Raw genomic sequence first — 14,469 nt, forward strand, 5'->3', positions numbered from 1 at the left:
AAGAGCTTTTAAAAGTGTTCAGACCTTGATGTATTTATCACAGTGCTCAGTTTAGTTTCTTATTTCATAACAGTGCCTGTCACAAATCCTTTATTCAGGGACCAAAGTGCCATTTCACACCATTGAACGAGGTCATTATAAACTTTATAAAAATACTTTCATATCAGCAAGTTGACATTTTCTTAGATCACTTGATTGAAAAATTATGGCAGTTATTTATTTCCACCTCAGTAGATAGTAGAAGCAGAGTTTAAGAGGACATAAAGGCTCTTTGCAATCCCCTCTATTTCATTCTTAATTATTATGGTGCATTTTCTTTACTTTACGCCTCTCAGAAACATTGCAGACCAGCCTTTCTGTACCAGCACAATGTAAACTTGGGTTGCAGCCCGGCGTGAGGTGGGGGGAGCAGAGAGCAGTATGACTCTGTTGGGGCAAAATTCACCTACATGTGAGATAAGGAGTAACTGAAATCTATATTGTCCTACACACGTAGAAAAATTATCATCTGAAATCAGTTGAGTTTGTGGAATTACATATAAATGTAAAGATGGTAAATATGGTAAGTATTTTAAAATGTTTAAGAATAAACACACAGACAGTGTCTTAAAACTAAATTATAGACACTAAATGAAACTTATTCTTATCACATATCTGTGGATCTACGAGTGTCTGTCCGAGTTGATGTTCTCACAAGTGGTGGCCACCACTTTACATTCTCCTGTCCCCACTTTTGCAACCGCAAGCTTGCTGGTCAATGCTTTATTGCAAGTTTACCCCAGGTATTCCTGGGCATTCAGCACAGCCAGAACCCATATCCTTTTTATGTGCAACATTTAAAAAAAAAGCCTTTGCACCTCTATGCAAAATTGAGCCATATGTTGTGGAGATGAAGTTGAATGAATATGTAAAAATTCTTCGGGTATTTGGCATCAATCCTAACTTACATTCCTGTTCTCTTTGTAAACTGTCATAAAAGCATATACAATTGTGATGTAGCGTGGCATTGTTGAGTCCATTGTGACGTTTCAAATTATGCAAGGTGTTATTAATGTTTCCCACTGTTCTGGGAGTTTGACCCCACTTAAGAAGTATTTGAATGAATGTTTTCCGAATTTGGATGCAACCAATTATGTTCCTAGAATCACAGAAGTTGCATCTGTTTTTGTTTGGACATGGAGATCTGTGACCAAAGGAAGCTTGCAAAAATGATCACTAAAATTGAACGTTGCAGTCTTGTAAGATGGAAATGATGTTTTATGAATAATGAAATTCCTATTGTAGCTGAATGGTTAATGCAGTGCACTTACACTAGGATTTTCCCATTTATAAGTATAGATCATGAGTCAAAGTACTGAGGAGAGGGAGTTCTCTTTATTTCTAAATGTTTCAAATTGTATTCAATCCTAGACTTTAAGGGCTTTGTGGCTCTGTGCTCAAATAAAGGGCCTTCTAGATACCTGCAGTTGGGATTCTGAAGACTGTTTCAAAGGCACTTGGTGGAATCATAATATCATTCTGTAGTTAATTGCATATTTTGTTTTATTCCATGGGTGCAAGTGATGCAAAGTGAATAAAATTAATTTAGCTGGATATTTACTGGTGCCCAATTGTCAATTCCTGGGGGCCATTGATTTACCACAGCTGCTGGGTAGAATGTCTCACATGTCCAGAGTAGCCAATTCCTGCAGAGTCACTCTTATTTACATCTGTTGGTGAATTACCAAGTAAAATAGTAAGCAGGGGTCATTGTAAAGTCAGGAATCAGGGTATAGTACTGTGAAATATTGGGATACATTAGGTTTGGGCAGCTAATAAAAGGGAAGCACCATTTAGGCAGCAGTAAAATTAATGTTTTTTCCTCCGATCAATCTCACTAATTGATTCAATTGAGTGTGTAAGTCTATTAAGACTGGGATTCAAAATCTCATCCTGGTTGTGAGTCCCATAGTCTACCACTCTAGTTGCTACAACATGTAATGCAATTTGACTAATGATTGGGTCAATATCCATGGCACTATTCAAAAACTATTCATTATTGTCCTGGCCGACACTCTCCAGATTTAAAAAAATAGTCATTCACTTCATGGCTGTTTGTAGAATATTGTTGTGCACAAATTAGTTGCTGCGTTTGTCTACAAATACACATTCACTGCAATTTACAGAAAAAATGAAGCATTTTGATGTAATGAGGCACTATATCAAATGCAAAGAATTGCAAGAATTAAGGCCAGAATAACTGAATGCTCCTAAGTTTTGGAATCGACCATCACACAAGAACTTTAGGCCACTATGTGCTACCAGTTTATGCAGTGTAAGCATTACATTTCCTAATCTAATGGCTGTAAATTTTGCAAAAGTTTGATTTCAACTCTTATTCTGCTAGAACAATATTAACTGCATATGGAAAGAAAGCACAATAAATGTATGTAACTTTGCAAGTTCATAAAGACGGATAATGGAACTGGATTAACTACTTTATTTTCTATTGTACTATATAGTCTGTCCAGAATTAAAATGAATCTTAACTGTAATATAAGCAGTTACTTACATGTTTGTTTAGAAAGCTAATGCAATATACGGGTCTACAGAATCTAAATAATGTCAAATAAATAATGATCTAAATAAAGTCTCTAACTCTCACTTGAGACCCACTTTCTCATTTTCTAGCAAACCTCAATGCTTTAACTTTTTTAAAAAATAAATTGCTAACTATATAAAGTATATCAAATGGCTTAGAAAAAAATGCCTCTTAATCATCTATAAAATGTCTCCTTTGATAATTTAATAAGTTGCACTTCACAGAGTTTATGAACATGTAACATTTTTTCTAACTGACCTTAAAACTATTGTGCATTTATGTATATCCTTTTTATGAGTTTGCATTAATATTGTACATTATATCTGATTTGAATGTAATGCAGATTTAAAGTGCTCAGNAAAAAGGAGCGTATTGTTTTAAGTATTTATGGCCAAAATACTAGTAAAACTACCACTGGATTGCTTGACAAAGCCAAGAAATCTCTGGTGGGTGGAGCATTAATGAAAGTGGTAGTTTTAACGTTGAATGCAGTGACAATTATCTGCCACTAGATGTTGGTATTGTGATTCCCAAATCGTGTCTAATTATTCAACCTGATGTTTACCTCTGGAATAATGGGAAATAAAACTGGTTTGTCATGTAACATTTGGGAGAGCTTGCAAGATGAGGTAGTTTTTGATTTAATGAAAGTGCATTTGACAAAGTGCACTATAGATATACAGAATAAAGGAAGGGAAAGTAATACTTTATACATATATATATATAAAGAACTTAATTTTTGATTAGAGTACAGATATCAATGTACAGTTATTAGATAGTATAGTACTTTGTCTCCAATGTTTTCATTGTAAGCTGCATGCCATCCTGGGCTCTCATAGCCTTGGACTGCCACAGTGGTGCTCTGATTAGCTTGTGAGAGGCATGGTTTTAGGAGAGCAAAGCCTGTTGGTCTTCTCACTCTTGTGTGATTAGCATCCCTTATTTCCAGGTGGTAGATAGTCTTACTTGTCTTAATCAGGCCTATATTTGTAATGGTGCATTTTATGTAAGAAATATCTGAAGACAGTTCCAAATGTCTAAACTGACTTCCATGATGCGAAGGAGAGAATGGTTTGATTTTTGTTGCTGATCTTATTTCCTTATTTGGTATATCCTCAGCAGAGCAGGAGGATGTAGATTATATGATACAAGGTTATTGTCTAATTTGTATAGATGGCAGAGTCCTGAAGCTGAAGACTGTACCTATGGCTGAAGTGCAATAATCTGTATCGTAAGAATGGTTCAATTTTTATTTTGAATAAATGATTTTAAACATGTGTATAATCTTTTTAAGCTGTTTTCGGGATCCATTGGAAGTTGCTTCCAACTGTTTTAAACCAATCATGACATGGCAATTTCATTAGTTTTATAAAAAAGCAAGTTCTAGAATTTAAGGTATTTATTTAGTTATGAAATTTAGCCAACTTCAAAATAAAGATGGCCAACTGACTTTCATATGTTCCCGCAAATACAAAAATGATTGTTCCAGCTCTCCCCTCACTGTAAACTCACTTGCCCTTCCCACTTCCTATGTGAAATTACACAGATGAGGCAGAATTATATAAACCTGTATGACCCATGTCAAAGGTGAGACATTTGGTTAAGTAAAAAAGGAAGTCTTCAACTCGCTGTGCTTGACACATACTTGTTCCCTACCGACTGCTCATCACGTATGAAAAGCCAATCTGCCTTTGAATGAAATTCTAAATCATGGGAAGCTGCATTTGTATTGAAGCCTTCATATTACATTTCTCCACTGCTGTGCTGATAGGCCAGAAGAATTAAGTGGAGACTAGAATGGAACAACTACTTTGTCATCAATGTAGGAACTCATTATAATTGTTTAAATATATAAAATACCCATGGCCCCTTCTAGTGCTTTCTGCAAATGACGAGTATCAATTCAGCCTCCCCATACCCTTGTGCTGAAGCACAGCAAAATCCATTTGTATCTGAACATCGCAGGTTTCATTCTTGATTTGGGGAGCACTGCATTGTTCACGTTAGACTTAGGTTAGCGAGGGAGAAAGTGGAACACATGGTCTATTCAAGAATAAGATTGTCAAAACAAAATCTGTTTTGTGAATTAAGCGAACTTATCTAAACAATTTCTATAATATTTTGAAGAATCATAACTAAACAGCAGTAATATCCAATGAACTTCATTAATCCATGAATAAAACACAACATGGCTAGCTTTTCAATTTTATTTGTAAATGCTATAAAAGGGGAATTCAACAGTGTTTTGGCCACTGCCAGACAAACTGCAGTTAAATACCAAAGAAGCCATTCACATGGTCAATATTACACATGAAATATGGCGTCCAGGTAAAGCACTCCACTCAGTACATTTAAAAAGCCAAGTTTTCAAATCAAGTGTAAGTCAGAAATATACATTTGTTCTCATACCCAATTACTCAATGCATAGAAAGTACAATTTGATAGTTTAGACAAAAAGGAAAATTGGCCAATAGCAATGCAGATAAACATTTCAAAATATAGCACTTCCACCCAAGTTATAATAATTCTCTACAGCAAGCTTGAAGTTCTTTGTACAAAAAGTTAAACGTATGCTTTGTGGTCAAGGAGAAAAAGCTATCTTTCAAATAAAATTTTTAAATCTGTATTCATTGCTGACCACATTTCATGAATTGGTCACTATACGGGTGTGTGGACCTCTGAAGGCTGTCTCAGAGCTCACTATAGCCTGCAGTTTTAGTTGGCTGGTTCACAACACTTGTGTGCAATTGTCTTCCCACATACCTTCCAAGTTCAGTGCAGAAAATGGAATGTGTGCAAAAAAAATGTTGTGGACTGATCATCATTTAGTAACTCCATGTATCTTTATATAACTCTGCTTCCATCACCCTGACCTCAATGGATCTCCCACTCTCCACCAGCTCATTGATTGCCACCCACTCCAAGCAAGAAAAGCAATGCTAAACATATGCAACAGTGTTGGTGAAACATTCTTTAGTATGTCACCCGAGTCAGAGGACCATCACCTTCCAAAGAGAAAGCAAGGAAGACTGAGAAACCACAGCAGTTTACATTGATACACTCCAAAGAGGCCAGACACTTAAATTTTACATGCAAGAGAGCTGTAGACATTATCAAGATCTTTAAACTAACTATAGGTGGTTCAAGCAAGATTTTTTTTAATACCACTTTAGTCTGACATCAAACAAATATTTTATGCATAATTAATTAAAGCCCCTTTGCAACAAATAGATCATTTTCAAGCAAATTATGCAGTACATAATACAGCACAAAATGAGCTCCCGTAAATAAGTCTTTTTTGTTGAAATCCAGAATTTGCAGTGCATCCAAACCACCTATGTTTCACTGAACTGCTTGAAGAATCAAGGAAGTCAATTTTTTCACCTGCACATGTTCCTATTGGAACATGGAACAAAAATGTAAACAGTCATGCTGTTATCTTTATTAAACATCTCAGTTGGTATAGAGTTAAATCATACAGAATGAAGTAATGGGCAGTGGTTTTAAACATAATACAGAATTTACAGTAAAAGAGGAAAAATTGGCCACAGGTAGCCTAGTCACTTTGTTCCCTTTAACCAAAGGTGGCACCACAGTTTGGGCATCTCCGCTGTCGTAGTGCCAAGCAAAAGAGGATTCCGATGGGGAAGAATAATATTGCACACAGCACGCCCAGGCATGTAAAGTCATCTTCCAAAACTCCAACCCTATGTTTTTTTTAAAAAAAGGAGAAAAAATATCAATGTGCACTCATAAAAATCTGAAGAATACAGTAAGATCCATGTACCAAAGATTACAATATTTTCTTTCCTTGATGGAGCAATAAACCCCAGAATCATGGTCAATCAAAATATGCTCCACAAAGCAATTTTCACATCTCAAAACTTTGTGGTAAAGAATAATATTACGCATTAGTCTCACAAACCTTTCTTTTTTAAATAATTCTTTACCACAAACTTTGAGATGTGCAAACCACTTCAAGGACTTTCCTCACTCTTAACCAAACAATCTGGCCCTTGTGTAAGGAGGTTATTTCTATGTACTGTTATGCTCACTTTTTAAGCAGAATTGTAGGTTCTAGTGCATTTGCCTCCAGTGAGAACAAACCAGGAAGTAGGACAGTTTGTAAACAGAGCTTTGTCTTGGTGACCTATTGTAATATGAGGTTTATAAGAGATTTATGCTTTAGTGTGATTATAGATGCTAACCCATTTTACTAATGTATTTTTTAAAAAGCCTTTGCAAAATAATCCTTTAGCCCTTTTCAGAAGTCACTTTGTGCTGCAAATGGTCTGCACAGGAAGTGAGTAATACTTCAATGCTCTACCCACATGATTAAAGTTCACTTTGATTTCTGAGAAGTTGAGCAATTAACAAGAACTTAGCTGTTATCATGGAAGATTGCCAGCTCTGTCTATATGCTATCCTACTTCCTGATTTGCTCTCGCTTTACACCCTGCCTGACCCAAGCAATTTGGAGTATTGCAGTGGAGAAAATAGGAAATGACAAGCTTTGACTGAGTTGAGAAAGCTGGAGGCAAATGCCATGTGTGCTGCCAAAGAAGATTATGAAATTTCCTTTCCCAAAACTCATTTTTTATAATTTTGGTTAGGAGAAAATGGACATTTTTTCTTTACAAAAGGAATTTGTAATTCATGTAATAGTATAACAATTAATTCAGTAAATATTGGTATATTAAATTCAATTAATAGTGAAGTAATGAATTCACTAAATAGTAAATATTTAAGTCAATAGTATTAAATATTACATTCATTTAGGAGTAAAGCAGTGTAATTCATTTAACAGTAAAGCAATGAATTCAGCCTTATTCTGATGAATTGCTGGTTTTTCCCCAAAAAAAAACAAATCCTATTGGCGTGTAGTTCAGTCTGGTTATATTTTTAACTTGGATGTGTGAAGCTCAGTCTTGCCAATGAAATGCTACTTGTTTCAATTGGCATCAAAGCGAATGTGCCCGATAGTACAAGAGCATAGATGTGCTCGGGTGATCACGGGCCGCAATTCAAATGGTTCGTCCTACCTCTTGCCTGATTGAACTTTGTTTTGTTAAGGTGGAGTCTCTGCATATTAATCCAGCCACATAATGAAGCAACATTAAGAGTGAGGAAAGTTTCTATTTAAAAGTTTCCAACCTTTCAAAAGAAAAGCTACACGTAAAAAAACAGTCCCTCCACAAGTTGATTCACTCACAAAGAAAGTCACCACTTTTATGATAATTCCTGCGAAGCACTTCAAGATGTCCTCCCAACATGAAAGGTGCTGTATTAAATGTCATTATTATTGAAACTTTCCTTGCACTAAAGATCGCTGGTCTCGACAATGAAAAACTGCATTAGCTCTTTCATTCGTAACTGCAATACAACAAGGGTCAAAAACAGATTCAATTAATTTACTCATTTTTGTGTCAACTCTTAAAAGGACATTCAATGTTACAATGTTCTAATTTTTACTCCCCAGTGTCCTTGACCCTGTCCCTGCGCCTCACCAGCGTGACCAGAGAAAATGTCTTCCACAATAAATTGGAGCAGTCTTGTTAAAATGAGAACCAGGAATTGAACTCTTAAATGTTCTGGTCAAATTTAATTGGGTATATTTTATATATATAATAATATATATAATATACATACACACAACCACACATACACGTCTGACCACATGCAAGTACATTAAACAGAACACCTTGCAAACTGACCACAATCATTTCGAGTGGTATATGTGATGCACTTTTAGGACAATGCAGTTGTCGCTCAGCAAGGGGGCACTACTTAATTAAGGACCGTTTTAATGTCGTTTGTGCAAGTATCACATATCTGCAGGCAGCCTGTACGGCAGGGCCCACCAATTTTGCAATGGTCAGCGACAACTATTCCTGAACTCCAGACATTGCATTTCCGTAACGAAATTCAAGTACCTGCTCAATTCATTTGATTTGTAAATCACAGGCGCTCTCTCCCTGAATACACTTCATATTACAGTGATGCACTGGCAAAGGAGAGAGGGAGTTCCTTGCAGTTGATACTGACATTATGTGTTGCTTGTAATTGCAATTGCATTGATCTTGTTCTGATACACTTCACATTCTCTCCTACCCCACACCTCCCCCACTTCCGCAAAAATGTCTGTTGATGTTTGTAAAAAGTCAACTGCAGAAATAACTGGTACATTGTTTAACAAAAGATCCTTTTTAAGTCATTTGTAAATTACAACAGGAGATACCTTTTGGTCCAAGTATTTTGAAATAGATTAGAAATAGGGAAATAACACGATGAAACAATGGGAGTAGCAATGACCTATTTGCTGTTATGATACACAGAACAATTCCACCTCCTGTGATCATTACAACCAGGAGCTGGATTTGCTCAACCATGAACTTTGGACCAGCAAAGAATCAATCTTGGAATTGCTCAACTCCTGGATGGATGGTTGACACAGTAAAACTACAATCCAGTCAGCCCTAAACTTTCCCAGGGTGGGACAGCCCTTGCGAATCTGCTCCTAGACCAATCCAAAATTCCCACCTGACTAAATTCCAAGCTGTTTCAGCTCCTCTCCATAACATGCCCCACAGAGCAGCTGGTGTGGAAAGATGAATCCCAGAACATTAAATAATAATATAATAGTAATCCTTGCATTTGATATAGCTCCTTATCACATCTTTGAGATGTCTCAAAGTGCTTCACAGAATATACTATAAAGTGAATTGACCGTATAAAGCAAAGATTCCTCACTATAAACAATCCATAGAACACAATACTTGGAATATAGGGACACAGGAATCAGTTATTTACATAAATCAGTTACAAGTCTGTCCTTGAATGGTTCAGATCCTATCTGTCACACCGGCTCCACTTGGCCTCCACAAATGGCTTCTTTTCCAGCCCCCGTACCATCTTGTGCGGTGTTCCTCAAGGCTCTGTGCTCAATCCTCTGCTCTTCAACCTATAATTGCTCCCTTTGGTGACATCATCCGCAATCATCGGGTCAACTTCCACATATATGCAGATGACACTCAAATCTATTTCTCTGCTTCCACCCTCGACCCCAGGACCACTGATGTCCTGACAGACTGCCTGGATGAGTGCCAACTTTCTACAGTTGAACGTCAGCAAGACCGAGGCTCTCCTGATTGGCTCGCGCCAGCACCTCCGCACCTCAGGCACGGAAGCATCAACGGATGCACACTCCACCTCACCAAACCAGTCAGGAACCTGGGCGTCTTGTTCGACCGTCATCTCTCCTTTCTCCCCCACATCCACGCCATGTCTCGCTCTGCCTTCCCCCACTTCCGCAACACTGCCCCAACTCCACCACTGCCACCAAAACTCATACAACCAGGCACAACTATGCCAACGCCCTGGTTGTCAGCCTTCCCGACTCTTCCTTCCACACGCTGTAGATCATCCAGAACTCTGCAGCTTGTGTCCTCTCCTGCACCAGGCTCCGTGATCCCATCACACCCCACCCTCACCCAGCTCCACATCCCTCAGAGGATTATGTTCAAAATTCTCATAGTCGTCTTCAAGGTTCTCCATTGCCCAACCCTCCTACCTGCTAACTCCTGATCAACCTGTCCGCTCAGCAGGCTCCGGCCTCCTCCATGACCCCAGAGATCTGGCCATCCCACCATCAGAAGTTGGGCCTTCAGCCCCTCTGCCCCCATCCTCTGGAACTCCATTCCACATTCCCTTCACCTCACTTCCTCCCTTGCCTCCTTCAAGGCACACCTCAAGACCCTCCTCTTTGCCTATGCCTTCGGCTACCCTCTCTGCCCTCCATCCTCCCAAACACCACCCCTCCTCCCACACACACGCCCAGCTCGGATCCTAGTTCCTGACTGTCCAGCACCTTGGGGCATCCTCTCAACGTGAAAGATGTTGTATAAAGTGGCACAGATTAAAAACATTTTATAAAAAACAGATTTCCACTGTTTACAATTGGAGATTCTTAAGTGACCGTTTAAGATAACTGTCTGCATTGACCACTCTTAAAAAGGTATTGGGCAGCAGAATTTTTTTTAATTACTAATGAATCTAGACACCTAAACGTGGTTCACAAATTTAGAAACCAACATGGAAATTTTATTAATAATAATAATCCTTGCCTCTGATATAGTGCTTTTCACATCTTCTAGACGTCTTAAAGCGCTTCACAGAGTATACTGTAAAGTGAATTGACGGTATATTTGTGGGTGAAACACAGCAGCCAACATGACGAGCGCTATATAAGTGCGAGTTGTTGTTTACATTTTTCAGCAGTACAACCTTGAAAATGTGGCAACTGGTGTTTTGAAAGTTCACAATGACGAATGGAAGTCACAAGGCTTCCAGTTAAAACAAATCTGTACGAATGAGGATGTGCTGGTTACGGAACATGTCCAGGTCATTTGTTAGCTCAACTTTGTTGCAATTTTCCATTTGTCCAGCTGTGTGCATGCAACTCTTTTGATTCCCATACAAAAGTTTAGAAGCTCCGACTGTACTTTCCCTTGTGATTATAAAGCAGATATTCAGTTACAGAAAACTGAATAGTTATCAGATCTCTTAAAGCATTAAGCAACAACACCTCACATTTATATAGCACCTTTTATGTAGAATGACATCTTGAAGCATTTTACAGTGGTGAGGGTGGACTGTGAGCAGGGAGTAAGGTGGAGAAAACCGCCTTAGGAATTCCTACTTCTTAAAACTAAAATCCTGAAAAGACAAGATTTAAAAACTTTCTACAGATGGATCACACTACCCAAGAGGTTTAAACCACAATGTCATATAAACATTCTGGGGTCCCCAAGCCTATATGCTCTTCCCAACCTTCTATCTAAAACTTTCCAGAATTAGGTAAGCAGGATGTGTCCCTCCAGGGAGAAAGAGAGAGAGAGAGAAAGTGGGCATTCCATTCATCTCTCCGGAATTTCCATGTGTAGGTCGGATGCATAGAAACCTGTTTGGATACTCTTCAGCATGTTGATGGGTTTCCATATATCTCAGGCACCCAGCTGGACAAAAAACATTTAATATAACCTTCCATATTGGGAGGATTCTTCAAAGTGCTTCACACAGCTCCAGTGAACCCAGGATATGAACTTCTTGTGGAGTATGAATTACTAATTGCTGAGCAAGTGATTTTAAATCACAACAAAAAAAGATTTTTTAAATCTCGTTTTACCTGCATGCTGGACATCCGCCTACTACCACGACTGAGGCGGGAGTGGGCTGCTGAGTGATGATGTAAGTATTGGGAAAGGCTGGCACTGGGCAAGTGGGCTGCTGAAGCCCCAATGGTGGAAGAGGAGGAGGATTGTAACCTAGAAACCAGATAGGAGAACCATTACAGAAGATGCAAACATTTTTTTTAAAAAAGACACTACAAATAAAATAACCCCCCCACAGATACACCAGTGAGAACTAGTGATAGGGATTAAAGAGGAACAAGATGTTCTACAATAGATAGTCAGTTTACACAGCAGTTTGATATCCAGTCTGTGCCACGTTACCTTTTCTGCTAGGACACTACAATTAGCTTGAACTCCCCAGATTAAGGAGGGGTCCTGCTGCTCATGCAGTGATTAAAGTGCTCATCTACTGGGAGGGGAAAATGGCAGAGGTCAAAGTAAATAGGAGCTTGCTTCCTGAGCCAGACGGGTCCACAGTGTCCTAAAACACTGCTAATTACTGCCAGTCAGTCTAGCTCATCGGTAGAATTGGGAAAGGCGAACGAGTGGCTGGTAGCAGGGATTCTTCCCACTCAGCTCTTGCAAACCCTGCAAACCAAAGCCCTAACAGCTAGGGTGGTCCGGGTTGGACAAGCAACGTGAGCTTGCCAAGTGGGATCCCCAATATGTTGTGTAGTTTTGGCTGGTTAAATTCCAGCTGTTACCGCAATACACATCCTCAAGCCTCAGCTTTTGCCAACCTGCCCCTAACAGGTTCCAGAATTAGATAAGCGGGGCATGTTCCTCTGAGGAGAGTGTGTGTACTCCATTCCAAACACGAGGAAATTTCCAAGCATAGGTGGATCTCTGGTTTGATCTGGATGCGGCAACCATGGTGGAAGTGTTTCTGCAATTGTCAAAAGCACAGCTAACCCAAAAGAAGGTGCTCCAGGTGAGAATAGGAATGGTAAGATACAACATTAAGTTCCCCTCCCCACAAACACACACAGTTATAGACGCAGAAGCAAACGCACCAGCTTCACAATCACACCTCATTTGTTAATTTGTTAGCCACTTAAGCAAGGTGGAGGAGGGCGATTGGCACCTCTGCTCAGTAGAAAAATCAAAACATCACAAGGGGGGGGAAAAAAAATCAGCATTAGTAAACAATCCTGCTCCCAAACCTCGGGAGTACTTTACATCAAGCAAACTATGGAGCCTCCATTTTTTTTACACATTACTCATGTGAAAGGAAACAGCAACATACCAGATAGTCATCGCTCACGGAAATAAGAAATTCATTAACCGATCTAGTTATCTGAGCAATCTGTCAGCAGATCGCAAACCACAATTACCAAATACAGGACGAAAACAACCTTCAAATTAAGTTACGCACCTGCTGATTTGAGGCAGAAACTAAAATTAAAAACGAAATACCGAGTTTGCAAACCCCAATGGCTGATCAACGATAATAATCCTTGCATTTGATATAGCGCCTTACAGTGCGTGCTGCGAAGCGCTTCGGGACGTCCTCCCGGCGTGAAGAGCGCTATATCAAATGCAAGGATTGTTATTATTAATATTATTAAGTCACAGTGGGGTCTCAAAGCGCTTCGCAGGATATTACTGTTAAGTGCATTCACAGCAGCCAATGGCGGACCGCCGGGGGTCCCACAAACAGTTATGGCTCCAGTGACCAAATTATTAGGGCTTATTTATAACCAGACGTTAAAGAGGCACCAACACGTCAATCCTCCCCGAGTTAAAAGACACTTAATTTTACACCAGAGAGACCTCTGAACCTCGGTGTCTGCAGCTGGAGACGGGCGTCGTTAACACGAAAAAAAAACACACACACTCACACGTAGATAAACGGTCCCCAACAACAACAACAACAACAAGAGTCACCCAAACCCGGGAGTTTGTTTTAATTGTGGTTTTTTTTAAAAAAAAGTGGGTTCAGAAGGAATGACAAGCGGTCACAGGGCTGTAAAACCTCCCCCCAGACTATTCTGAGGCGAATAAAGAGGTTCAGCGGCCGCTCGACGGGAAACCCCCCCCCCCCGGGAATCCCCCCCCCACCCCGTGATTTTAAACCACCGACCGGAGGGAGAGACCCGGGGACCGAGGGAAGGGGCACCGGAGCCGCACCTGGTTGCGTGTAGTAAGGCGGCGGAGGCGGCTGGTAACCGGGCGGCGTGATCGTCCCGTAGGTCTGACCGTACTCGTAACCCGCTGGCAGGGCGGCGTAGGCCGGCGGCCTTTCCGATAAGAGCGGTTTGTTATCCATCGCTGCTCGGGAGATCGCCTCCTTCCCGGAGAGAGGAGGAGTGAGTGAGTGAGGAGGAGTGAGTGAGTGAGAGAGAGAGAGGGGGGGGGAGAGGGAGGGAGAGAGCGGGAAACCGTTACGATGGACTTATGTCACTTTTTACCGGAAAACTTGGGCATTAAAGGGAGGGAACGGGAGGACCGGGGAGGTGGAGAGGAGGGGCTGTTTCACGAGCCTCACAGGCGGTTGAGAGAGTCGTCTCTCGTCCGGGAGGGGCACTCCTCCCCTCCTCCCCCCACCACACACACACACAGCCACCAAAAACAGAACGGAATAATGATCGTATTGATATATTAAAAAAAATTATTATTATTAAAAAAACACAAGTAAGTTTGTGGGGGTGGAGGAGGGGGTGAGGGGGGGGTCGGGTGGTGACGTGACGGCCTCGC

General features: G+C 40.1%; 1 protein-coding gene across 2 annotated transcripts; it reads right to left on the reverse strand.

Moving 5' to 3' along the window:
- Positions 1-4,774: 4,774 nt before the first annotated feature.
- Positions 4,775-14,327, reverse strand: bri3 (brain protein I3). Of its 2 annotated transcripts, XR_487895.2 has the most exons (4): positions 13,903-14,327; positions 11,766-11,904; positions 7,794-7,954; positions 6,224-6,288 (listed from the first exon to the last, which is right to left on the reverse strand). XR_487895.2 is itself a non-coding variant. In XM_007893561.2 (3 exons), exons 1-3 carry the CDS (start codon positions 14,039-14,041, stop codon positions 6,156-6,158), a joined length of 411 nt encoding a protein of 136 aa, XP_007891752.1. In that variant the 5' UTR covers positions 14,042-14,326; the 3' UTR covers positions 4,775-6,155. The 2 variants fall into 2 exon arrangements, 1 of the variants encoding a protein (XP_007891752.1); XM_007893561.2 differs by lacking the exon at positions 7,794-7,954 and having other exon boundaries at positions 4,775-6,288; positions 13,903-14,326.
- Between the last annotated feature and the right edge of the window lie 142 nt (positions 14,328-14,469).

The sequence above is a fragment of the Callorhinchus milii genome, unplaced genomic scaffold, assembly GCF_018977255.1.
Source record: "Callorhinchus milii isolate IMCB2004 unplaced genomic scaffold, IMCB_Cmil_1.0 Scaffold16, whole genome shotgun sequence".
Classification (NCBI taxonomy): domain Eukaryota; kingdom Metazoa; phylum Chordata; class Chondrichthyes; order Chimaeriformes; family Callorhinchidae; genus Callorhinchus; species Callorhinchus milii.

What these genes read in the sequence shown, in the direction of transcription:
- bri3 (XM_007893561.2), bottom strand. Translation starts at nt 14,041, where the DNA reads ATGGATAACAAACCGCTCTTATCGGAAAGGCCGCCGGCCTACGCCGCC. An exon ending in GCCTTACTACACGCAACCAG is followed by an intron (nt 11,905 to 13,902) that starts GTGCGGCTCCGG and finishes TCTGGTTTCTAG; the next exon opens with GTTACAATCCTCCTCCTCTT. An exon ending in GGCGGATGTCCAGCATGCAG is followed by an intron (nt 6,289 to 11,765) that starts GTAAAACGAGAT and finishes AAAAAAACATAG; the next exon opens with GGTTGGAGTTTTGGAAGATG.